The sequence below is a fragment of the Dendrobates tinctorius genome, unplaced genomic scaffold (genome assembly GCF_039654945.1).
Source record: "Dendrobates tinctorius isolate UK_male_01 unplaced genomic scaffold, ASM3965494v1 ptg000240l, whole genome shotgun sequence".
Taxonomy (NCBI): domain Eukaryota; kingdom Metazoa; phylum Chordata; class Amphibia; order Anura; family Dendrobatidae; genus Dendrobates; species Dendrobates tinctorius.
In genome coordinates, this window is record NW_027361907.1 from 1,124,388 (window position 1) to 1,150,500 (window position 26,113).

Here is a 26,113-nt window from a genome sequence, read left to right on the forward strand (position 1 = left end):
TAGCAACAGGTTCTTGTCTGAAGCGGATCAATACTCCAAGGAGGCTGTTGTTCAGGTTGGGTCCAGTTAGTAGCAGGTTGTTGAGAGAGAGGCCTTCATACAGAGCACTGGAGTCAAACACCACTCTGATCTGGTTAGGCTTGCGAGGATGATAGACACCAAAGGATGGAAGGTACCAACATTCTTCTCCTTCCTTCAGTGGTGGCGCAGGTTCAGCATGATCTTTGTCAAAGATGTTCTGCATAAAGTCAATGAAATGCTTCTCCATCTCTGGTTTCCTCTTTAGGGTACGTTTTAAGGATGAGAACCTTGCAGTTGCTTGCTGCAGGTTGTTTGGCAACCTCGCTCTTGGGAAACGAAAGGGTAAAGGAGCTACCCAACTGTTGGAGTCATCTTGAACAAATTCTTTGTCCATAACCTTTATGAATTCTTTATCTTCCCTTGTGGGTGCTAACTTGTTGTCTTCACTTGTGGAATCGAACACTGTTGACCCGAGGTTTTCGTCCCAGGGCTGGAGCATGTTCATGTTGTTGAAGGATTCCTGTTGCCTCTTGGTGTTGCTCACTTTCTCTTTCACCCAGTAATGATGTGGGCATGGCTGAAAATGAGTGCTGCGACCATTTGGCAAGATGTGTGTTTTGTAAGAGGAGATGTTATTAGGTCTCTTCATCTTGTGTATGCAAACATCGCCTATAATTACCCAGCCTAGATCAAAGCGTTGGGCAAATGGTGCGTCGTGTGGTCCGTTAATTTGCTGATGTACCTTGTGCAGCCGGAGAATGTCTCTGCCAAGCAGAATCAGGATATCTGCGCTGTTGTTGAGGGCTGGTATCTTGTTTGCTATCCCCTTGAGATGTGGGTGATGAAGAGCAGCCTCTGGCGTTGGGATCTCTTCTCGATTGGATGGAATCTGGTTGCACTCGACAAGTGTGGGTAAGGGTATCTCCACGGTGTTGTCAAGGGATGTCGCTATAAGATCACTGGCCCTTCTCCCAGAGACCTCTGTAACACCGCTGCAGGTACCTAAGGTGTAAGGGTAAGCATTTCCCTTTAAGTTAAACATATCAAAGAGTTCTGACTTTGCAAGTGATCGGTTGCTCTGATCATCCAAGAGGACGTACACCTTCGCGGCTTTCTCTGGGTGACCGTTGGGATATATGTTCACCAGGCAAATCTTCACACAGGACTTGTCCCAGAGACCTTCTCCGCAGACTTCTGTGCATGAAGAAGATATTGTGGTATGACTTGCAGTTTGAGCTGCGTCCTCCCCGCCATGGCTCGTGGTGGGGGAAGGAGTACGTGTAGAGTCAGGACGGTATGGGTGGAGTGCTTGTACGTGATCCTCACTGTCACACTCCATACACTTAATTGTAGTTTTACAGTCTTTAGCAAGGTGTTCAGTAGAAGCACAACATCTGTAGCATACCCCGAACTTCTTTAGAAGTTCCTTGCGTTCTTGGAGCGGTTTCTTCCTGAAGCCGATGCACTTTTTTAAGGGACGTGGCTTCTTGTGGATGGGACACTCACGATTTGGGTTCTCTATCTTTTCACCCTTGTTGCTCTTGCCTGGGGCTGATGTTGGTAAGGGAAGAATATCCGTCTTCTTCACTGACACTGGACCCCTGCGGTTTCTGTCATTCGAGCGTGTGCTCACGTATTTAGAGGGAGGTGAAGCTGGGCCACTGGATTCTCCGTAGGAAAAGCTTGGGTCGTTCTTACGCTCTGCAATGTCTTTTATAAACTCACAGAAGTAGGAGAACGGAGGAAATGACACTTGATGGTCTTTCTTGTATTTTGACCCTATTGCAGTCCACTTCTCTTGTACATTGTATGGTAGCTTGGAGATAATGGGGTTTACTCCACGAGCAGTGTCCAGGTAGCTGAGGCCAGGTAGGTGGGTGTCTGCCTTGGCCAGCTGGAGCTCTAACAGCAGGTCACTGAGCTCTAGGAACTTTGAACTGTCCTTGCTTGATATCTTTGGAAAACTCTGTAGTCGCTTGAACAGTGCATCCTCTATGGCTTCTGGACTGCCAAAGTTTCTCTCTAGTCTTTCCCATGCAGCCATGAGACCAGCCGTTGGATTACTGATATGTACAGACCTGAGTCTCTTGACACGCTCTGTGGATTGTGGTCCTAACCATCTGATCAGCAGGTCCAGCTCTTCCGCAGCAGTGATGCCGAGGTCACCAGTTTCGGTTCTAAAGGCACTTTTCCAACCTCTGTAATTTTCAGGTTGGTCGTCGAACCTTGTGAGACCGGTTTTAGTAAGTTCACGGCGAATCATGTACCTTGCGAAGTCGGACATGTCTGTTCTTTCTGACTTAGGATGCACAATTGTAGGCTGAGCGGTGTTGTACATAGGGGTGGAGACGTCTTGGCCTTGAAACATGGGGAAGTATGGAGTGGCATATGCATTTAGTCCAGCAACTGGTTTGGTGGGTATAGTTTCTGCTACTTGTGGAGGTGGCACTGTGTGGTTGTCGAGGGTATAATGACCTTGAATGCAGGATTCTGTAAGTGGATCGGCATCCTGGTGCTCTAGAGAAGCATCAACACCATCAAGAGTGTTAGTGATGATCTGCGGTTCGCCATCTTGGCTTAGCACGTAGTCTCTTGTGCGTTCAATAGGGTCTTCTGCCTCCATTTCACACAAACTGACGCTGTCTCTTTGACTCCCACTGATAGCCTGCTCGAGTACTTTTAATTCTGCCATGGCTGTTGCATGCTCACATTCCTTCTCTAGAGCTTCCTTTTCCGCTTTCATGCGTGCCACTTCTGCATCCATTTCTGCTCTCTTTTGTGCAAAGGCAGCTTGTACCTTAGTAGTTTCAGCCTTAGCACGTGCTCTTATAAGCTGCTCAGTAAGAGTAGAATATTTTGATGAACTTGACCTAGATGAACGTTTTGAGTGCTTACACGATTTGGATGAGCGAGTTGATGCATCTGGTGTCCGTGCGAGTCTAGCCTCTATCTTGGCTTTAATGTCACGTACAGTGCAGTCTCTTTCAGAATTAAGCTGCTGGAAACCTTGCAATTCGTTTAAAGTCTCTGGGAGATTCAGTTTCTTCAGGAGAATAATATATTGGTCACTCTTCTCCATATACATTTGGTATGCTGTGCATAATTGTTCTAGGACTCCCTCTGGTGGTAACTAATGAGAAGCAGGCCTTGATGCAGTGTCTGTATGACTCAGCACTTTCTTCCATACTGAAGACACATCACTATATAATTCACATTTTTCAGTCTCTAAATTCTCCATGACTTTCCATGTGGGTTTGACTGTACGTTTTACCCTTTCGCTAGATGGTGGATGGGGGTCTGGGTCTCTTTCCTGTGCTTGTAAGTCTGGTAGGGACATTGTATTCCTTGCTTCAGACATGATTAGATTGCAGGCAGGAAGAGTGGATGATGAGGGTTATACTTCTCACTGTTCAAGGAAATACACAGACTCTGCACAGAGTTGATACTTTGTATCTAATGCTGGAGCAGCTGCAGGGTCTTGCGTAATGATGGGAGTTATATTCCTCTCTGTTCAGCTGCAGTGTGGCTTCTATGCATGCTGGGGTCTGGCTGGAACTGGGTTACAGTCTATCTGGAAAATTCCTTTTTACTATTCTGACTCATGGATATGTAGAACGTATGGTGCCTGGATAGACCTCTCTTTCTGGGCCCTTTCCGTATCGACCTGTACTCACGTTCATACCGATTAATCAGACAGCTTAACTCAGCCACGATCTCATGTAAGAAGACTCCTGGAAAAGAGGGATGCTTTAACTGAAATTCTTGTATTATGATGAAAGCAGCAGGTAAAAAGGAATATTCTTCAGAGGAAATGTAACAGGATGCATACAGATGGAGGGACGATCACAAAATGGAGAATGAAGGAGGGAACAAACATACATCACAGGACTACAGGGAGAGAGTTGGAACAAAATACAGGGAAAGGCAAACTTCTGCCTAGCAACAGAGATGCAACACAAACAATGCAAATATTAAATGATTTCCCAAGTCGTGGGACATGACAGTATACATGAGAAGAACTTTTTCATAGTGGACTATATAAACGGAGGATAGTTAAAGCGAGACTAATCCCACAAATATTTGTATGTACTAACCACTTGGGTACTCGCAAAATATAGCTATATATAGCAAAGGGTTGCGTGTGTCAGTCTTGTTTTGCAAACCTACAGAGCAGAAGGCTCTGCCATAGCTTCAGCCTGTGTGAAGCAACACGGAGCAAAGTGGAGCCAAAAGGTCTGTCACCCCTCAGCGTACATGTCGGTGCAGTCACCCACGGTAACGGTATCGGTTACGGACTATCTTGTTTGTCAGCTGCGATCTGGAGGATCCTATTTACTTACTGTTTTGTGAGTACACTGACTATTTAAAGAGACATTGTTTTGAACTTTTCTGGGTCACTGCCTGTCTGTCACACTACACCATCCCCGCTGTACTACATAGGGTACAGAATTCTCTAACGCTCTAACTTAGGTTTTATGGCAACCCTTTTGTCTATGCATACATTAACGTAATATCTCAATTTTACAAAAATCCGTCTAAGCCATTACCTTATGAATATAAACATAATATACTGTAATTAAATGTATATAGGAGTTTTAGTTTCTTTATTGTGCACAATTGTTAGAACCATTACCCATATAATAGGCTCTAGTTTGCTGTTAGTTTGGGATTAAAAAAAACTTTTAGATTACTTATTGATTTGCTTTCCTTGCAAAATTGAATTCCATGACTTTTCTGCCTACGGCTGCATTTTTAACACAGCTACTGCTGACAAGAATCTTAAATTTCATTGCCAGGAAATCTTTTTTTTAATTGCAGTAAAAATTAATCCCAAATTTTACTTGTTAATTGCATCTATTCTACAGAGACTGACAGAGCTCATTTTAATTTTCATTTCTTAATTTTACGCTTTTTTTTTAGGAGGCCACTGGCTTTACCAATTTCTAAGCAAGACAGTTTGCTGGAGAAAGACACAATGTTCAAAGATTCAGGAAAGACTTTAAGCAAGCATTACTCTCAAGATTATTCCTCGGAAAGAAATATTGTAAATAGCTCCTCAAAATTGGAACAGGTACCAGGTTTTTAAAACTGACACGTATAACTGCATTATAAACAGTTTTATTTACATGGTAAGCGCTCAATCAAATAATGGAAAACTATAAAGCAGGGGTCTCAAACTCGGCTTAGTAAATGGGCCGCACATGAAAAAAAATTTAAGCTGGCGGGCCGCATTCCTTTCAAACTTAATACAGTACAAAATTATTGTTAAATAATTGTTTATTTGAACTACTATAACAATTCTATGGGGGGGTATGGGGGCTCTGTACCTGTATGTACGGGGCAGTTACAGCAGAGGTATGGGGGCTCTGTACCTGTATGTAGGGACAGTTACAGCACAGGTATGGGGGCTCTGTACCTGTATGTACGAGGCAGTTACAGCACAGGTATGGGGGCTCTGTACCTGTATGTACGAGGCAGTTACAGCACAGGTATGAGGGCTCTGTCCCTGTATGTAGGGGCAGTTACAGCACAGGTATGGGGGCTCTGTACCTGTATGTAGGGGCAGTTACAGCACAGGTATGGGGGCTCTGTACCTGTATGTAGGGGCAGTTACAGCACAGGTATGGGGGCTCTGTACCTTTTCTGACCACAGCACACACATACACAATGCTGACAGACCCCACTGATCGGACAGTCGTCACCTATAGAGCGGTGTGACAACCCCTGAAGTGAGCACGCTGTGATGAGAGGCTGATTTGCTCCTGCTCCGTCCACAGCCAGAACTTTACACCCAGTCACTATTCCCAACAGTGAGCGGCAGCACAGCTCTGCAGGAGCAGCACACGTGACACAGTGCAGCGTGGGTAACACAAGCGTGCAGTTATTAACCCCTCTATAGCCGCCCCCCTGTATAACATGGAGCAGTCCATAGCCGGCGCCAGCACATGGCGCTGTATAAAATGTACCTGAGTCCTCTCATACACGCGTTGGGAGAAAGCTGCAAAGTGCAAACTACTCCCACTGGACCTGCAGTGATGACAGTCATGTGATCAGTCACATGGGAGGGAGGAGTCACGAGATTGGATGTTTATGTTGTGAACGTGAAGAGGTTGTTCTAGTCTAGTCACTACAGAGCAGCGCACTCCTCTCTAGCATGAGACATGTGGGGCACCGCGGGCCGCAGATGCTTGCCTCAGGGGCCGCATGTGGCCCGCGGGCCGCGTGTTTGAGACCCCTGCTATAAAGCCATGAGTTCATACAACCACGTATGGTAGCATAGGAGACATGACAGTACTTTAAGATTCCAACTTTTTAAAATGTGAGATATGTGATCTGTTACCTGTCTAATATGTATAATACATCACAAGAGCTTATTCCTTTATTAAGAAGGGATAAGAGTAAACATGTAGCAGTTACATTTTGTTTGCGTTTTACAGATCAAGTTAATGCCTGCTGCCCCAAATGACGACTTGGCAACTCTCAGCGAGCTCACTGACAGCAGTCTGTTATATGAGATTCAGAAGCGCTTCAGCAATAACCAGATATATGTAAGTTTGTACAATGGGTTTACTGTATATGTGCTGTTAAGAATGGGAATAATATAAAAAAAAAGTCTTATGGCATATTTACTCTGTATGTCTTTCAACACTGTATAGTAGAAGTAAAAAGAGATTTTTAGTTAATTCTAGACTGCCCATAGACTATGAATGGCTAACAGTCCACACAAGACTCTGTATTGACATTTTAAAATGTCAATACAGTGTAATCAGTTTGCAGAAGATTGCATAATTGTAGAAGTGGGAAGCTGTAAAGGGTACTTCACACATAGCGAGATTGTTAGCGAGATCGCTGAAATGTCACAGGTTTTGTGACGCAATAGCGACCTTGCCAGTGATCTCGCTATGTGTGACACATAGTGGCGACCACCCCCCCGCTGCGATGTTGCTGATCGTGCTCGAATGTCCTAGGCCATTTTTTGATCGCTGGTGTCCTTCTGGCCAGCATGCATCGCTGAGTTTGATGCCATAACAACGACGAGCGACCTCATTGGCGACTCAGAACTCAGGGACGCAGGCGTAATTTTGCTTTGTCTTTTCAATGCCCCCTCAGCTCCAATTGGTGGTCTCAAATTAGGATCTTTGTAGCGTTTCCTTTTATAGGTCAGCTATCAATTATATGCAATCATAACATTTAACATATACAGTTATAATAATTGCGTGTCCCCGTGTCAGTGACTGTGGATCCACGAATAAATAGCACACTAGTGACTCAGATAGGGACGCTGATAGCGCTGTAGTGGCCACCAATCGGAGCAGAGGGGCATGGAAAAGGCAACGCTGAAGCACGCCTATCGAGGTCTGAGTCGTCAGAATAGCTGCTGTGTGACTAGGTTCCAACGACCACCGACGTCGTTATATGGATCGCTGTATCGTTGCTGCATCATTGAGTAGTTCTGCCTGTTTGACAGCTTACTAGCAACCATGTAGCGACGTACCAGCGATCCTTACCAGGTTGTATCGTCGTCGGAATCGCTCGAGCATCGCTATGTGTAACGGGAGCCTAAGCCAGACACAGCCAGACTTCCCAGAGAACAGCAACATTGTTTGTTACCATGTTTACCTTCTTGATCTCTGTATATGCAGCGTGAATAGGCTTGTGTATATAGATTTGGAAGCAGTAGCACTGATAGTGACCTCTCCTCCAGACCCAGTGAACACGTCATTACTAGATATAGAGAGGAAGCAGGAGCTGCTGGGTCCTAGGAGTCCAAGTCAGCTCTGCTATGCAGGTAGAAGGTTGAAATTCAGCAATAAAAAGTATTAATTAATATGCTAAAATGTCCCAAATATTTGTAGAGGTCTATTGTGGTTGTAAAAAAAAAGGAATATAAAAATGAAATAAAAATATGAAAAAATGTCCTCAAATGTCTTCCTTACAGGGGGCACAGTGTATAAAATAGATTAAAAAAATAAACAGAGAATGCCAGTCTGAATTTCTAGCCCCACCCCGTTGAAGAAAACTATGTCCAAAATTTTAAAATAATTTCTACGTAAAGGGGAACAAAATGCAATTTTTTGATAGTTGGGTCTTTGTGGTTGTAAAAAAAAATGAATACATTAACTGAAAAATAGACACTGTAAAAAGAAAAAAAAAGGAATATAAAAATGACAAAAATTAAGCCCATTGTATCATGAAAAAAAAAGGCAAAAATTATTTGAATATCTGAATAAACAATTATTTTAGAGCCGTTAAAAATGCGTGTACGATAAAAGCTAAAAATATGCCTGGTCAGGAAGGGGGAAAAATAGCCTGACCACGAACTGGTCAAGAAATAGTGATGAGCGAGTATGCCCGTTGCACTGGTTTTCCCAAGCATGCTTGGGTGATCTTCGAGTATTTGGAAATGCTCAGAGATTTAGTTTCTGTTGCCACAGCTGCCTGATTTGTGGCTACTTGGAAGCCTGAAAACATTGGGGATAACCACCGATCGACCAAACCGCTGTAACCACCGATCGACCAAACCGCTGCACGACCAGCTCTACCCTCGCCTACTGTATTATCACCCATCCCTTGAAGATTGTGAGCCCTCGCGGGCAGGGTCCTCTCTCCTCCTGTACCAGTTATGACTTGTATTGTTTAAGATTATTGTACTTGTTTTTATGTATACCCCCCTCACATGTAAAGCGCCATGGAATAAATGGCGCTATAACAATAAATAATAATAATAATAAATAATAATAATTCCCTAATAAACAGGCAACCCCCACAAGTATTCAGGCTGTCAAGTAGCTGCAAATCATACAGCTGCGGCGACAGAAACTAAATCTCCAAGCACTTCCAAATACTCGGAGACCACCCGAGCAACGAGCATACTCGCTCATCACTAATTAAGAGGCTAATAATTCCCCCAAAATTACCTTCAAAAATATTTTTCTTTTTATCTCCTCTAATATATATTGCATTTTTAAATATTTTTTGGTATTAGATGTGTAAGAAGGATGTAATAAAGTAACATCCACTGAATATAATTCAGGGCTTCTACTGCCATAGAGACAATTTTTTAGTCCCAATTCACACTAGAATCGGAATACTATATGCCTGTTATAATGTTGTAATTATGTTTATGATGCAAGAGAAAACTATGTTAAGTCACATTAATTGGGGACTGTGTGACCCAACACATATAAAAATAAAACTAAGTAAAATAAGTATTTATTTTTTATAAATACACCTATATAATGTGATCTGCAAAAATAAGTAATATATAATAACGAGGGATTTTTTGGTAGAACTTTCTAAACTGCTGCTTTGGCTAGCAATAACATTATTTTTTATATAAAAAAGTAGTAGAATAGGGTCTCAAAAGCTGGTAACGCACTGATCAACACTACTAGACTAGGAGTGATGGACCTCCGGCCCTAAAATCATTGAACAACATGTATTCAAGTACCTGGATTAGAATGAAGTGATTAAACAGAGTCAGCATGGGTTTGTAACTAATAAGTCATGTCAGACTAACTTAATTTCCTTCTATGACAGAATCACTGACTAGATAGATCAGGGAAATGCTGTAGATATAGTACACTGCTCAAAAAAATAAAGGGAACACTAAAATACCACATCCTAGATATCTCTGCATGAAATATTCCAGTTGCAAATTTTTATTCATTGCACAGTGGAAAGTGTTCAAGGTCTGGATTTGAAATCATACGCAAAATCAAAGTGGAAAATCAAATTACAGGCTGATCCAACTTCAGTGCAAATTCCTTGTGACAAGGAAAAGATGCTCTAGTATTGTGTGTGGCCTCCATGTGCCTGTATAACCTCCCTACTGTACAGCGCCTGGGCATGCTTCTGATGAGGCGGCAGATGGTCTCCTGAGGGATCTCCTCCCAGACCTGGACTAAAGCATCCACCAACTCCTGGACAGTATGTGGTGCAACATGACGTTGGTGGATGGAGCGAGACATGATGTCGCAGATGTGCTCAATCGGATTCAGGTCTGGGGAATGGTCTGGCAGGCCAGTCCACAGCTTCAATGCCTTCATCTTGCAGGAACTGCTGACACACTCCAGCCACATGAGGTCTGGCATTGTCCTGCATTAGGAGGAACCCAGGGCAAACCTCACTAGCATATGGTCTTACAAGGGGTCTGAGGATCTCATCTCGGTATGTAATGGCAGACAGGCTACCTCTGGCAAGCACATGGAGGGCTGTACAGCCCTCCAAAGAAATGCTACCCCACACCATTACTGACCCACTGCCAAATCGGTAATGCTGAAGGATGTTGCAGGCAGCAGATCGCTCTCCACGGCATCTCCAGACTCTGTCACATCTGTCACATGTGCTCAGTGTGAACCTGCTTTCATCTGTGAAGAGCACAGGGCACCAGTGGTGAATTTGTCAATCCTGGTGTTCTGTGGCAAATGCCAAGCATCCTGCACGGTGTTGGGAAGTGAGCACAACCCCCATCTGTGGATGTTGGGCCCTCAGACTATCCTCATGGAGTTGGTTTCTAACCGTTTCTGCAGACACATGCACATTGGTGGCCTGCTGGAGGTCATTTTGCAAGGCTCTGGCAGTGCTCCTCCTGTTCCTCCTTGCACAAAGGCGGAGGTAGCGGTCCTGCTGCTGGGTTATTGCCCTCCTTTGGCCCCCTCCACATCTCCTGGTGTAGTGGCCTGTCTCCTGGTAGCGCCTCCAGCCTCTGGACACTACGCTGACAGACACAGCAAACCTTCTTGCCACAGCTTGCATTGATGTGTCATCCTGGATGAGCTGCACTACCTGAGCCACTTGTGTGGGTTGTACACTAGAGTCTGTCCCATGCTACCACAACTATGAAGCACAACCAGCATTCAAAAGTGACCAAAACATCAGCCAGAAAGCATTGGTACTGAGATGTGGTCTGTGGTCCCCACCTGCAGAACCACTCCTTTATTGAGGGTGTCTTGATAATTGCCAATTTCCATCTGTTGTCTATTCCATTTGCACAACAACATGTGAAATTGATTGTCAATCAGTGTTGCTTCCTAAGTGGACAGTTTAATTTCACAGAAGTTTGATTTACTTGGAGTTATATTCTGTTAAGTGTTCCCTTTATTTTTTTGAGCAGTGTATATCTTGACTTCAGCAAAGCATTTGACAATGTATCTCACACAATCCTTATTAAAAAAATGATTTAGTATGGAATGGACAAGGCAACTGTTAGGTGTATTCATAACTGGCTTAGTGATCGGACCCAAAGAGTGGCTGCACATCCAGTTGGATGAATGTCTCAAGTGGGGTACCACAGGGCTCTGTCGTGGGCCCTGTATTATTCAACATCTTTCTCAATGATTTAGATGAAGGAATTGATAGCAATACTGCAGAAGAAATGCTAGCACAGGCTTCCAGTATCCGCTGTTTCAGATGCTGCACATCTCGTATTTTCACAGCATAGACAATTGCCTTCAAATGACCCCAAAGTCTAAGGGGGTCAGATTGGGAGACCTTGATGGCCATTCAACTCACCCACAATGACCAATCCACTTTCCAGGAAACTGATAATGTAGGAATGCTCAGACCTGACACCCATAATTGATGGTATGATGTGGTATATGGGGTGCAAAGATAGTGGGGCCATTCTTCATCAATGGAAACCTCTATGCCACTGGAAATCTGAAATTGCTACATGATGATGTGATGCCCTCTTTATGCACTGAAGATGGCTCATTCCCTGTATATGTTATATGCACCACACACACACAAACGCACACTGTATATGCTGAACGCACCACACACACACTCTGTATATGCCATACACACCACACACACACTGTATACGCTGTACGCAGCCTCTTGTGTGGTACCATCAGCGGAACACCATCGCGAACACGCCGCCACCAGGATCAGCCGAATGATTCACTGACCGTCGCCATCTTTGTACAGAAAGAGCGCATGCGCAGTTTTAATGTGACGGCCACTGTCTGCATGAAGATGGCGGTGGTCTGATTTACAGTGCCTGCACGAATTCTACAGCAAAGACACAACGTCGAAGACAACAACGGGCAAATGAGACTCTAGAAGAGCACTGTGACATTACCGCCCTCCTGATGCGATAGCATCGGGCCTCCATCTAGTGATGATATAATTATCATCATTTTGACTCCAGATAGAAAAAAGGTTCCGCACCCCTGCACTCATGTAGCTATGATATTTGAAAAGTTTTGTTTATAGTTAATTTACCCAATATTTAATACTGCCACTGACATTTTTATCTTTCTATTCTCAGGATTGACAGTTGACATGAAAATAACTTTTTTTGTATTAAGACTGAACAATTCTTGCTTGTTGATATCTGCCTAGGGACATGCTCCACTACTCTGGAGTTTCTTCTAATCCCCTACATGAGCTAACCTTCTCTGACAGCTATTATCTTTTAGGTTCTTATTTGGTTGGTATGATCTAGAGTCCTGAACTTGCCTGTTTCCTGTGTTGACAGTGCCCCGTTGTGGCCCATAGATCACTTGGTATATTTTGTGACAAAATGGGTGTGACTAGTTTCTTAGGCCGGTTTCACATTTGCGCTTTTTAAGCGCACGCACGGCCGGGGGTAGCTCCGCCCCCGAGCCGGCTCTCTGCCCGGCATGCCCGCCCCTTGCTTGTAGCGCCGCCTCCTATCGCACAGCGGCGCCTGCGATCGGCGCACCCTATCTTTAGCATAGGGTGCGCAGATCGTGCGCAGGCCGTGCGCTAGTTGCGCTTTGACCTGCGCTGCGCACTTTTGACGGTGCGCCGTGCGCGCCAAAATCCGAAAAGTTCGATTTTGGCGCTCACGGCGCACCGTCAAAAGTGCGCAGCGCAGGTCAAAGCGCAACTAGCGCACGGCCTGCGCACGATCTGCGCACCCTATGCTAAAGATAGGGTGCGCCGATCGCAGGCGCCGCTGTCCGCTAGGAGGCGGCGCTACAAGCAAGGGGCGGGCACGCCGGGCAGAGAGCCGGCTCGGGGGCGGAGCTACCCCCGGCCGTGCGTGCGCTTAAAAAGCGCAAATGTGAAACCGGCCTTAGATGCTAATTTATAGTAAGGTTGGAAATGACAGAAGAAATCTATATTTATAATTATTTTTGCTTAGATATAGAAAAATAGAAACTAATTATTTAAACCCTTCCCAAACTTGTCAAATTACTTGTCAAATTGTACATTTTTGTATCATAGTGCTCGAAATACATCTCAATATTTTATATTGGCCGGCTAGTTTCAGTATTGAGAACTTCGAAGTGATCAAATAATCAGGCTAGACGTAACATCACTAACTGCATCTTGGAAGAATACTTAAGCAAAAACTCTTTACTGTATACAAATAACCATGCTTGCCACATATAGAATTCTGAGTAGAATTTTGGTATCTTGTACTGTATATAAGATGGATATAGCTGAACTTCAGCACGTGCAGAGAAGAGCGACCAAGGTTATTAAGGGAATGAGTGGACTGCATTGCCAAGGTTGTTAAACTTGGGATTATTCAGTTTGGAAAAATGAAGGCTTAGGGGTAATCTTATTATGATGTACAAGTACCGTGTTTTGTGGTTTATAAGATGCACTGGATTTGAAAAACAACTTTTTTTGGTAAAATAGTGGTGCTTATCATCCGTGCATCTTAGGCCGATTTCACATTTGCGCTTTATAGCGCAGCGACGGCCTGCGCATGGCCGCCGCTAAGCCCCGCCCCCTGCCGGCTCCCTGCCCGCCCCTTCCGGTCATCGCCACCTACTAGCGCACATGGACGCTTGCGATCTACGCACCCTATCTTTAGCATAGGGTGCACAGATCGTGCGCTGGCCGTGCGCTAGCAGGATTTTGCCGTGCGCTGCGCAGTTTTGAAGGTACGCCCGTGTGTGCCGAACGCAGCATGTTGCATTTCGGCGCGCACAGCGCACCTTCAAAAGTTTCGGCCCCTCCTCCCGGCCTGCAGTCAGCAGCATTTTCCCATTTTTGCCACCACCAGCAGTGACCATGGGACGCCGCTCCACTGCAGTTGGTAAGGTATATTCAAATGATAAGATGCACCCCCACTTTCCCCTAATTTGGGGGGAAAAAGTACATCTTATAATCTGAAAAATGCAGTATATGGGGGATAGTACAGAGGCTTTACACCTGGGTCTGTAACAATAACAAGAGGCCATTCTCTAAGTCCAGAGAAAAGAAAGATTAATCATAATCACAAATGCAGAGTCTTTACTGTAAGAGCAGTGAGATTATGGAACCATCTGCCACATGATGTTGTAGTGGTTGATTCACTTCAAAAGTTGAAGGAGAGCCTCAATGCTTTTCTTGAAAAATATAATATTACAGGTGGGTAACAAGTTCTCTGATGAGACATTTACCCAGGAAACTAGTCTAAGCTAGACTGATTGCCATGTCTATAGTTTGGAAGGAATTTCCCCCTAATATGTGGCAATTAATATTTGCTTCATAGGGTTTTTGCCTTCATCAGGATCAAAATGTCACGTTATAAGTTGAACTCTATGGACCCGTGTTTTGCTTCAATCTTAATATGATGACGCTATAAATGGATGTTACACTAAATTTTCATATTTTTTACGGTGTTCTAAAATAATAACTGCATGGAAGACCATGCGGCTCTGGGTCAGGTGCCTGCATGACAGTTCCAGTCAGGCACCCACTGGAAAAAAATATAAGGAGCATTCTGCCATTTTCATTTTCCCCATCCCTATATTTATAACACTCTAACTTGACCCAGTACTCCTCTGATGGTGACAAGTGAAAAAGGCTGCTCTGCCACTATGACAGCTCTAATTATAGGGAAAATAAGTGTTAAAAAATCATGGCCTTAAATGTTATTTTCTGACCATTTGGGGAACACATCCCAAAGCATAGATTAAAAAAGGAAATCATAAAAAATAAAGTAAATTAAGTCTGAACACAAGCCGATTAGACCAAAATACTGCCAGAAATGATGACAGGTCAGCCACAGACCTCCATTGCATTTATATATAAAAAAAAAAAATAAACTTCAAAATTCAGACTGTCAAGTGGGCTTTCCTAAGTCTATAATCCCGTCTTTTAAATTTCAGTACGATGGATTATATTGCATGTGAACAGTCTGCAAATAGGGTTATCCATATTTTAGATAAGTAGCTGGTGAATATCAACAAAAACAATTAAAACTAATATACTTTATTGTAACCCTTAAAAAGGAATAAGATCCTATTAAAAGTGCACTCAACAAAAAGACAAACAAACATATAAGACTACCATATTACTCCACACTGATAGTCATGGATCGACTCCAAAGAGCATTTCTTCATACCATACTGTATTACTTTGAGAACATATATACAATGTAAGAGAGTATTAAACACTCCCGCTTTACTATAGTATTCTCACAACTCATAAACCCACTGGAGCCATTGATCCCATTTCTCCAATTTTCAGGAGTAAAAACTGTCTTCTGGTGTTAGGCCTACTAAGTCATAACATCAGACCCAGTATATATTCAACATTGTATCTGAGTTTCCATAGACACTTTTAGCAGCAACATCAATATATTCTCATTTTTTTTTAAAAATGGCATAGCATACAGACTGAGGTACAGCTTCTTTATAAAGCATCCTCCCATTCAAGGATAAACATGATGTAAAGGTACCTCCTTTAACATAGCAGAACAACTTATTGAACTCATGGCAAATAAAAAGGGAGGATCTCACCTAAGTTACATGTCACAGGGTTCCTCCATACAATGCATCTCCCGTCTCCCGAAGCGTTTCACTGTTAGCCAGATCATCAGGGGAGTTGATAAGATGTAGAGAAATGTCTGCTTTCCATAGAAATTGCCATCAAATGAGCTGCTTGTCCATCTGTCTTTTTATAAAGCGGTAGCTCTACTCCTCCCCACCCACACATGTGGAGTAAATAATTAGTGCTGACATATTCCTATCAGAGTGCACTTCACAGCACATCACGCCGTCCAGTCACGCCCCCTACTCATGTTGCCCTAGAAACATGGACGCTCAGTTACTCGCTTGAGACTGCATGTGCATGTCACATGTACCAATCCCTATACTTTAATATGTGCATCCTCACATGTAACAGACCTGTGTATACACCAACTCATTTCCTCAGTGTTATTTAAACAGTGCGTTCCATATTACCTTCTGAACCACTCACATGTTTATTGTGCAAGCACAGATCATGTCTTAAAATGTGTACTGCACCGGCGCCTCATCAGACGCCCACACTCGCACATCAAGTATCACATCATGACCGGCGACATAACCGCGCATTAAACCTCATGGCATGATACTCCTCCAGCGCAAGCGCCGATCATGCCACACAGTGTATCTACTGCGCAGGCGCCATCTTAGACGCCCACGCATGTGCAATAGATATTGCGACGTCATACAGCTTCCAAGGGGACCCACACTCATGTACGCTACTGCGCAGTCGCAGGTTTTCACAAAGACACCTGCCCGACTGCGCAGGTGCCATCTTAAACGTCCTAGCGCATATGCCGAGAACATAAGTCTCAAACAGAGACAACAAAAGTGCTTGTCTCACAAGTGCGCAGGCGCAGGTCATGAAAGTCTAGAAGACTATTCCAAAGTCTCATAAATAATTACGTTCATGCATTGCCGTACATAGCGATCACATCAGTGTAGTAATTCTCACACATACTATATTACCACACTAAAGCCAACTCACTGTGTATTTGTTCAAAGATGTAACCATGACCCACTTCAAGGTCCCTAAAAGGAGGTTCAGGGAATAAAGGGTAGCTCATTAAACCGTAATTGCCACAAAAGGTTCTCATTGTAGGAGATATTGTACCAATCAGCACCAATCCAAAGGAGGGATAAAACAAAATTTAGATAGTAAAATGTAATTAACATTCTCGTCTTAAACTGGCTGTTTAATATATTGAACAATTTAATGAAAGATCAACAGACTACGTGTAGAACCCAATCCCGTATAGATACTCTACATAATACATATAGCTAAGGAGAAAAATTGGACCTAAAAAAATCCCCATAAAAAAGTGCAGAAATCCATGAACCACACTCCTGAGGAACTCCAAAACCCTTTACCCCTATACAGGGATCTGGATTTACATGAAGCCCAGTGGAGACATGATCCTGAAGTCATGCCACTAGTCGGGGGACCGGGAAATGAAAGGACTCATAAGAATGAAGCAAAAGAGAGTTGATCATTTAAACTCATAGGTTGCAGGGTTTTAAGCCAAAAAATCCATTTGCACTCCTGTTGAAGGATCAATCTATCCCAGTCTCCTCCTCGAATCGGGGGAAAAACCTTGTCTATCCCCATGAACCTCATGTGCTTGTAGTCACCTTCATGTACACAGTTAATATGATTAGCTATCACCGTATCTCTCTTATTTATTATGTCACCAATGTGTTCATGGATCCTTTTTCTAAATTCTCTCCTTGTTTTTCCGACGTATTCAATGTCACACGAGCACGTCGCCTTATAGATTACACCCTCTGTGCGACAATTTATAAAATGCTTTATAGTATACGTGACCCCTGTGTTGTTGCCAACAAAAGATTTTCCTTGTGTCACAGATTGGCATGCTACACAGTTCCCACATCTATAACACCCTCTCCGATCTTTGTCCAACCATGTGCCTGTTCTTTCCTCATTGAAGTGACTATGAACTAGTCTATCCTTCAGTGACCTATTCTTTTTATAAGTTATCTGGGGTTTGGGGCCTATAGTTCCCTCAATGTCGGCATCCATTCGAAGTACTGGCCAATGACGCTCTAAGATTTCTGTAAGTTTTTTTGACCCATTCGAAAATTTTGTAATAAAGCGGGTAATTTCTGTTTCCTCAGTTTTTTCAATCTTTCTCAACAGTTCGCTCCGATCTTTATTTACACATTGTTTATATGCTCCTTTCAAAATGGAGTCAGGGTAACCCCTCTCTTGGAACCTCCCTCTAAGATCATCCGCCTGTGATTTAAAATTTGAGGTATTGGAGCAATTGCAACGCAGCCTTAGATACTGTGCCTTCGGTATTCCCTTCTTTTGGGGGTAAGGGTGACTACTCTCCCATCTCAGAAGGGAATTCGTTGCAGTCGGGTTCCTATAGTTGCTGGTCTCAATCTCTCCATTAGGGCCCCTTTGCACACAGATTTCCAAGAATGTAATTTGGGACTTGTGCACCTCATGTGTAAACCGTAATCCCAAGGTGTTAACATTGAGTTCACCCACAAATGAGATAAAGTCACTTTCTGTGCCCTTCCAAATAACAAATATATCGTCAATGTAGCGCAACCATAAGGCTACGCTACTATGACGGGAGAGGTCATCATTAAAGACAACTTTTTCTTCCCACCAGCCCAGGAGCAGATTTGCGTACGTAGGTGCACAGGGAACCCATCGCGGTGCCCCTGAGCTGGTGGAAATATCTGTTGCCACACCGGAACACATTATTGGTCAGGCAGAATTCCAAAGCCTTAACCACAAAAGAACTGTGTTTAACAAAAAAACGTTCGAGGGTCTGAAGATAATAATCCACCGCCCTTAGCCCCTTTTCATGGGGTATTGAGGAATATAAGGCCTCCACATCAATGCTACCAAAAATCATGTCTTGTTCTAGGCACAGGCCATCCAGCTTCTGTAAAAGGTCCGCCGTATCCCGTACATAGGAATTTAAATTTGTTACAAATGGTCTCAGAATTTGGTCAATATAAATACCCAAATTCTGTGTCAAATTGTCAATTCCAGCAACTATTGGTCTACCCTTCAAAGGGTCCAAGCCTTTATGTATTTTCAGTAGACAGTAGAAGGTAGCCATCACCGGGTATGATGGCATCAAAAAATCTTTTCCTTTTTTATCGATTACCCCAAGTGCAAACCCTTCATTAATCAATAGTTTAAGGGACTCAGTGAGAGCATTCACCGGGTTTGATGGAAGAATTTCATAATTCGTTTTATCCTCCGATATTGATAAACACATGGTTTTATATTGTGTTGTATCCATCACAACCACGTTACCTCCTTTGTCGGAGCTTTTGATGGTGATGCTCTGATCCTTTTCCAAACTCATAAGACTCTCCATCTCCTCTTTCTTTAAATTATGGGTCTTAGAGTTCAAACTATTACCTGCGCCAACCAGATCCTTTGTAACAAAATTAATGAAAACGTCAATCGAACTAATGTCCCCAGTGGGCGGGAGCATGTTTTTACTTTTCCTCTTGAGACTGGTAAAAGGACCCTCACCCCTAGTGTTGGGATTCACATCTCCTAAGTGGAAAATAAACCTTACATCCTGAAGTAGGTCCTCAGACATCCCCAGCTCAGCTGAAGCTCTCTGGTCCTGTCTGGCAAACTGTTTCTTCCACTTGAGCTTTCGGGCAAACAAGTGTAGGTCCTTTACAGTCTCAAACACATCCAAATGCGATGTCGGTACAAATGATAAACCCTTACTTAGCACACACATTTCAGTCTCGGTAAGGGATTGAGAGGACAGATTAACTACCTGTGGCCCTCTTGTTGACTGTGAGGATTCAACCGGTTCTTAGAGGGTAACTCATGTCCAAAAAATCTTTCTGTGGTGATCTTTTATTAGAACCCCTATAGTTCCCTCCACCTCGTCCATATCCATATTTTACTTACAGAATTTAACTTTAAGTATATTTTACTATATTACAACATGTTACTTTATTATTATTATCTAAATATTTTTACCAGGTATTAACCTTTGCTTATCAAATAAACTTAAATGGAACACAAGTATATAAAGTGCTTGTGTGACTAAGGCTTCATTCACATCTACATTAAGGGATCTCAGACTCTGCCAAAAATGTCATACCATGTGTAAGGTAGCGCTGTCAGTCAAATAGGGGATACTCGCTTGGCAGCCAATAAATCACATCCGGCACAGGTTTCTCATAAAACAATAACAATCCATGTGGTTTATTGGGCATCATAAACCCACAGCAACAGAAAGTTCATGTAAACAGCATAGCGTCCATGACAGAGCTTCACTCTGCTTATCCTGTGGTCACACAGGTTGTGCAATGTCCAGTACACAGGCTCTCTAGTCTCAGTGTTATATCCCCTGTCCGGGTTTACCTCATAGTTGCTTCACCACGCTGCACATGGTCATTCCCTCCAGGGAACTATCAGGCACACGTCACCATTACTCACAGCCACTTCACACACGTGCTGTCAGGCAGGAAGCCCCATCTCCCAGCGGGACCTTCCACAACGGACCAACCGGGTCCAAGCATTCACTCATGTGACTTACCCTGGCCACCTTATATGGTCCGTAGCCACGCTCACCGGGTCACATGGCTATGACCTCATCACAGGTCCTACAAGCATTCATACATTCTTTAATATGGTGCTCTAGACACACCCCTGGGTGGATTTGTAGGTAGCTCTCCCTAACCCATTGGCACGAAACCTCTGCAGTATCACTGCTGATCAACACATACACAAGTCTTCATCTCAAGGCCACCCACCTTGAGATACATTATGATCATTCAGCATCCTACACCTATCAGGACACTGGAAATGCTTATACACCTGTCCTGGGACACCCACACAGCGCCCCCTAGCGGACACAGTGGTCACTACACCACACATGCTTGAAGGGGATTGAAGGAAGATGCCCTTTAATGTCACCCTCCCTTTAAGAACACCTAATGCAAATATGTTAAAAATAATGTACAGATGTAATTCTATGGTATTGCTACACTTATAGTGTATTACCATTGTTTGTCTGACTGGAAGTGCCATATTTATATATGTGTTACCATGCTTTGGAGACTGTATTTATGCTATGTGATATATATTAATATTTATGTACAGCTTAGGGTAAGTCAGTGCATCCTTTTAGGGTCATTAAAGGAGGGCACTTTAGTAGATAGTTCTTGTACATAGGGTAAGTGTAGTTCTGTTGTGGGCCACTAGATGGGGGCATACTAGTGGGCCTCATAGGTATAGTTGATAAGATGTTTATAGGGGGTTAATTGTAGGAGGAGCTGCTATGGGATAAGTGAGTGCAGGATATAGGAACAGGTTAGAAGGGCGAGCATGCCCGAAGTGTCCACAAGGACTCTAGGCCCAGGAGGCATAGCAGCGACATAATGTTCTTAAAAAAGAAAAAGAGCACGGGCACAGTCAGGAGGGTGCTGGATGAGACCGGAACACCCTAGGAGTTATGGTTTATTACAGCAGCGAGTGGAGGAGAGAATTACGTGGTCCAAGAGTCGGGCAGGGTGCAGAATATTCATAATGTGGCAGATCTTAACTAGGGATGAAGCCCTTAAGTCCTGGGCGAAATGGATCAGTGGAATCCCCTATGTCTTGAGGTCATACAGAAGTGAAGCTGCGGTGCCGCCTAGGGTGCTACTACCCCGTGATGTGCGTGAGGACAAAGAAGTAAGGAAAGGGAAAGTGCAGGAGGAATGCTGGGTGGACTGTAATGTTACTGATGTGCCCGGGACCATTGAAGAGAAAAGTAAACTTGTTTGTTTGTCATCTGAACCGGCTTCTGTGTCCATTCTTTCCACCCTATGCACCGAAACTGAGTGTAAAGGAACTGTGCAACACCGCAGTGGGATCCCTGAAGGTGAAACAGATCCTCAAACAGGCATGCTTGCAGAAGCTGACAATTTTCCTGGAGGAGGCCAGGACACCAGGGCCCTGGTGTCCTCGGCCACGACTACTGTCCTGGCCGAATCCTACAATTGGTGTAGTCGGCAGGATGCGACTACCTCGCAATGCGGAGAACCCGCGAAGAGTAAAGTGGAGAATGATGTGGAGGTGGAAGTGGTGCCCCTGAAGTTTAGTAAGCAAGAAATTGTGCAAAATGGTATATCACCAGACATGACTGACATAATGATTGGACTGTGGACTGACACTGTGCCTCAACCTGATTTTGTGTTGACAAAATTTTTGGCCATGGAGTTGGTGGGAAATGGCGGTGAAGTTGAAGAAGATGACATAAACCTCACCCTTCGTGGGTGTTTCCGTGCCCCCTTGGCACCAAAAGTTGCCTGTCATCGCACTCTGGCCTTTCCCCGGTAGGAGTGGCTGAGGAAAAGAAAACCTCGCCCTCCCCTAAAGAATTCCTGCACATGGCTGGAATTGATAGGGGAGTGCCCATCTGGTGTGGCCTCACAGAAGATTCTGGGAGCAGTGGTGCGGTGCCAGTGAGTGATGGCAACTTGGGCACAATGGAACACTCCTGCATCCGAAGTTGTCAAGGTATGGGCTGGATAGAGTTGCATTGGAGGAAGGAGGATGAGAAGCCACAGCCCAGTAGGCCCTGGGAAGAATTGACAGAGGCCCTGGCTGACCATTCCATGGAGCTATCCTGGCCGCAAAGTCAGTGTCTGATGAAGACCATGGGCTCCTGGAGTGCAGAATACTCTGCCGGTTGCAGTTGGATGGCGGAGCAGCCTTTGAAGCTTCTGGGACGACGCCGACAGGAGAAACCCTGTGTACCGGAACTCTCGTTGTTGACTCAACCAGGAACGGAAATAGCGTCCACCCAGACGAAGCACCACCAGAAGAGCAGAAGCCAGCGGAGCTGACATCAGGAGGAGGAGCATCAGCCACAGCAGTCAGCGGACCCGGCACGGGCGCGACCACTGTCCTGCCTCCTGAGAGGGTGAGTGAGCCTCGGTCCCTTACTCCTGAGGGATGGTCCCGCTCACTGCCCCCTTACTTAGCCACTGATGCCTTTCAGTGCATCCCCGAGAGGGGTGCGGCCACACTCCCCTACCCAGCAGTGGTCCCAACACACCCCCTGCAACTGCAGGCCTGGGAGCTCCCCACTTCTCCCTGACATCGGAGGGGCCCTACTCTACCCCTAGGCCGGCTGCCTGGGTGGAGGACATCATAAAAATGAAGAAACAACGGGAAAATGAAATGTGGTCTGAGCTGCGGCAGGGTGGAAGTGCCCTGGCAGGTCGGCGTACCCGAGGTCGGATGGCATACGTGGACATTGAGCGGGGGTACGGCTTCATAAGGGAAGACGGGACCAATGCAAAGGTCTACGTGTACGAGGCCTCCTTTTTTAAACAGGACTGTTTGCGGGGTACTACACGGTTGCGGTAACCCTCCTAAGTGAAGATGACATGGGGCTTTTCCCACAGCCAGAGTAGGCTGCCCCACCACCATCTACATCCCACGCTGCATCTCTCCCCTGTATGACCCACGACTCTGCGGCTGCAGAGTCGTCCACCAGTAGCCACCAGCAGCAGGATTCGGCTACAGATATGATGGACCGGGACGTCCGCCGTTAAGTTCTGTCTCTTGTAAAAAAAAATGTTGCGCACGTTGTGCCTGATAAATTTATATGGCAGTGGGACTGTTCCGCGTCCCTATGATTATGATGCCCCACTTTATGGGAAGGACACGGCCAGATGGCCAACGTGAACGGTAAAGAAAATATGTTTTTTATTTTTGGGGTTTTGTTGCACCTGTTGTGCCCTTTCTGATTGAAAAGCAGAAATTGTCTGGGAACTATTGGGTGACCTGAATCATGGGCCATATGTATGTTTTCCTTACTAATGGGATAGCCTGCTCCCCTTAAGGAAAGGGGGAGCCCTTCCTTAAAGAGACTGACGGCCCCTGAAAAACAGGCCGTATATTGTAAATGTGCTGTATATAAAAATATATATATATATCGGTGAACTTAATCTGGAGGACTGTGAGCCAGGTTTGCACCATCTGAGCACGGACTGCGATGCGTTATTTTGTAGATATTATGCGATGATGTGGCTTTGTTTGGTCGGGGACAACCAAATTCAATGAAAGGAGGAATGAAAAGGGATTCAAGGAAGATGCCCTTTAATGTCACTCTCCCTTTAAGAAGTCCTAATGTAAATATGTTAAAAATAATGTACAGATGTAGTTATTCTACAGTACTGCTACACTTATAGTGTATTACCATTGTTTGTCTGACTTGTACTGTCACATTTATATATGTGTTACCATGCTTTGGAGACTGTATTTATGTTATGTGATATGTTAATATGTATGTACAGCTTACTGTAAGTCAGTGCATCCGTTTGGGGACATTAGAGGATGGCACTTTAGTAGATAGTTCTTGTACATAAAGTAAGTGTAGTTCTGTTGTGGGCCACTAGATGGGGGCATACTAGTGGGCCTCATAGGTATAGTTGATAAGATGTTTATAGGGGGTTAATTGTAGGAAGAGCTGTTATGGGATAAGTGAGTGCAGGATATAGGAACAGGTTAGAAGGGCGAGCACGCCCGAAGTGTCCACAAGAACTCTAGGCCCACGAGGACATAGCAGCGATGTAATATTCTTAAACAAGAAAAAGAGCACGGGCACAGTCAGGCGGGTGCTGGATGAGACCGGAGCACCCTGGGAGTTACAGTTTATTACAGCAGCAAGTGGAGGAGAGAATTAAATGGTCCAAGAGTCGTGCAGGGTGCAGAATATTCACAATATGGCAGATCTTAACTAGGGCTGAAGCCCTTAAGTCCAGGGTGAAATGGATGAGCGGAATCCCCTATGTCTTGAGGTCTTACAGAAGTGATGCTGCGATACCGCCTAGGGTGCTACTACCTTGTGATGTGCGTGAGAACAAAATAGTAAGGAAAGGGAAAGTGCAAGAGGAATGCTGTGTGAACTGTAATGTTACTGGTGTGCCCGGGACCATTGAAGAGAAAAGTAAAGTTGTTTGTTTGGCATCTGAACCGGCTTCTGTGTCCGTTCTTTCCACCGTATGCACCAAAACTGAGTGAAAAGGAGCCATGCAACACCACAGTGGGATCCCTGACGATGAACCAGATCCCCAAACAGGCATGCTGGCAGAAACTGACAATTTTCCTGTAGGAGGAGGCCTGGACACCTGGGCCCTGGTGTCATCGGCCACAACTACAGTCCTGGCTGAATCCTACATGCTGAACACAACAATTTATTCCAAGGAATCCAATTAGAGGGAATCTGCCACCAGGATTTTTTTTCTGGCCAATCTGAAAACAGCATAATGTAGAGACAGTTATCCCGATGCCAGTGATTTGTCACTAAACTGGGCTGGTTGCTGTACTTTTGATAAAATCACTGTTATATCATCAGGGAATTGTCATTACAGGACTATTAAATCTACTGCCAAGTAGTCAAGCATATTCATGATGTTTGCATAACCCCGCCTCACCACTGACTATTAGCTTCTTGAGTATACTGTACATGGACAGAAGTCTGCCAATCAGAGTTCAACATTCAGATAACTGCTAGATCTGTGATCAAAATGACAGCAAGGAGCCCAGTAAGTGACACATCACTGGAATCTGTATCTCTTACCTCTACATTTTGTTGTGCTCAGATGTGGAAGCAAAATCCTGGTGAAAGATTCCCTTTAAAGTCATTGAGTTCCGCTGGACGCTGCTGGTATTTTCTTTTTTATGTTCCTACAAAGGAGCAAAGGAACAGAGGTAACGACACAGATGTGAACATAGTCAAAAATGAATAATGTACAACAATCTTTCATCTAAGATCAGAACGGCGGACAGATGTTGTCACTGTTATTACAAATCTCCATATCTTTTCATCTGCATAAAATATAGCAGATTTGTTTTAGTGGCTTCCATTTGTCAAACAGTATTCTATTTTTACAGCTGTACAGTATGAAGGGAAGCATTGTATGGTTGACGTTACTTAATGATTGATGTGATCTGACAATCGTGAAGAAGTAATACAACAAAATATGGCACAATGCAAGTTTTATTCCTCCCAACTGAGACATGATTTCTCCAACTGCTACTAAAGATATAATTCTGGCAGCTATATGAGCTGCTCTGCTTCAGCTTTGAGTCTTATAACAGTTGGCAGGCAGGCAGGCAAGAAAATATGACATTAGTGTTGTACAAGCACAAGCTGATATCTGTACATGAATAAAGATAAAACGAAATCTGTTTGGTCCTTATACAGTAAAGACAATGTGTTTAATTTAGTAAAAACTCATTGTGAAAGCTTTACTAAGACTAGCGACTCTGGCGGGTTCTACATTAGTTCGTACAATCATGGGATTAAGATGCGCAGAATTTATTAAAGAGACCTATCACGCATTGCACAAAAGGC

At 44.2% G+C, this 26,113-nt stretch overlaps 1 protein-coding gene across 5 annotated transcripts in view; it reads left to right on the plus strand.

The window, feature by feature from the left end:
- Positions 1-26,113, plus strand: part of MYO16 (myosin XVI) — a 783,767-nt gene that overhangs the window by 377,572 nt on the left and 380,082 nt on the right. For all 5 annotated transcript variants that reach the window (XR_012222718.1, XM_073556817.1, XM_073556818.1 and 2 more), the window contains exons 10-11: positions 4,942-5,092; positions 6,459-6,569. Coding sequence is in view for 4 of the 5 variants with exons in the window: in XM_073556817.1 (XP_073412918.1) it covers positions 4,942-5,092; positions 6,459-6,569 (262 nt within the window). In the remaining variant the exon portion in view is untranslated. The remainder of the gene's footprint in view (positions 1-4,941; positions 5,093-6,458; positions 6,570-26,113) is intronic.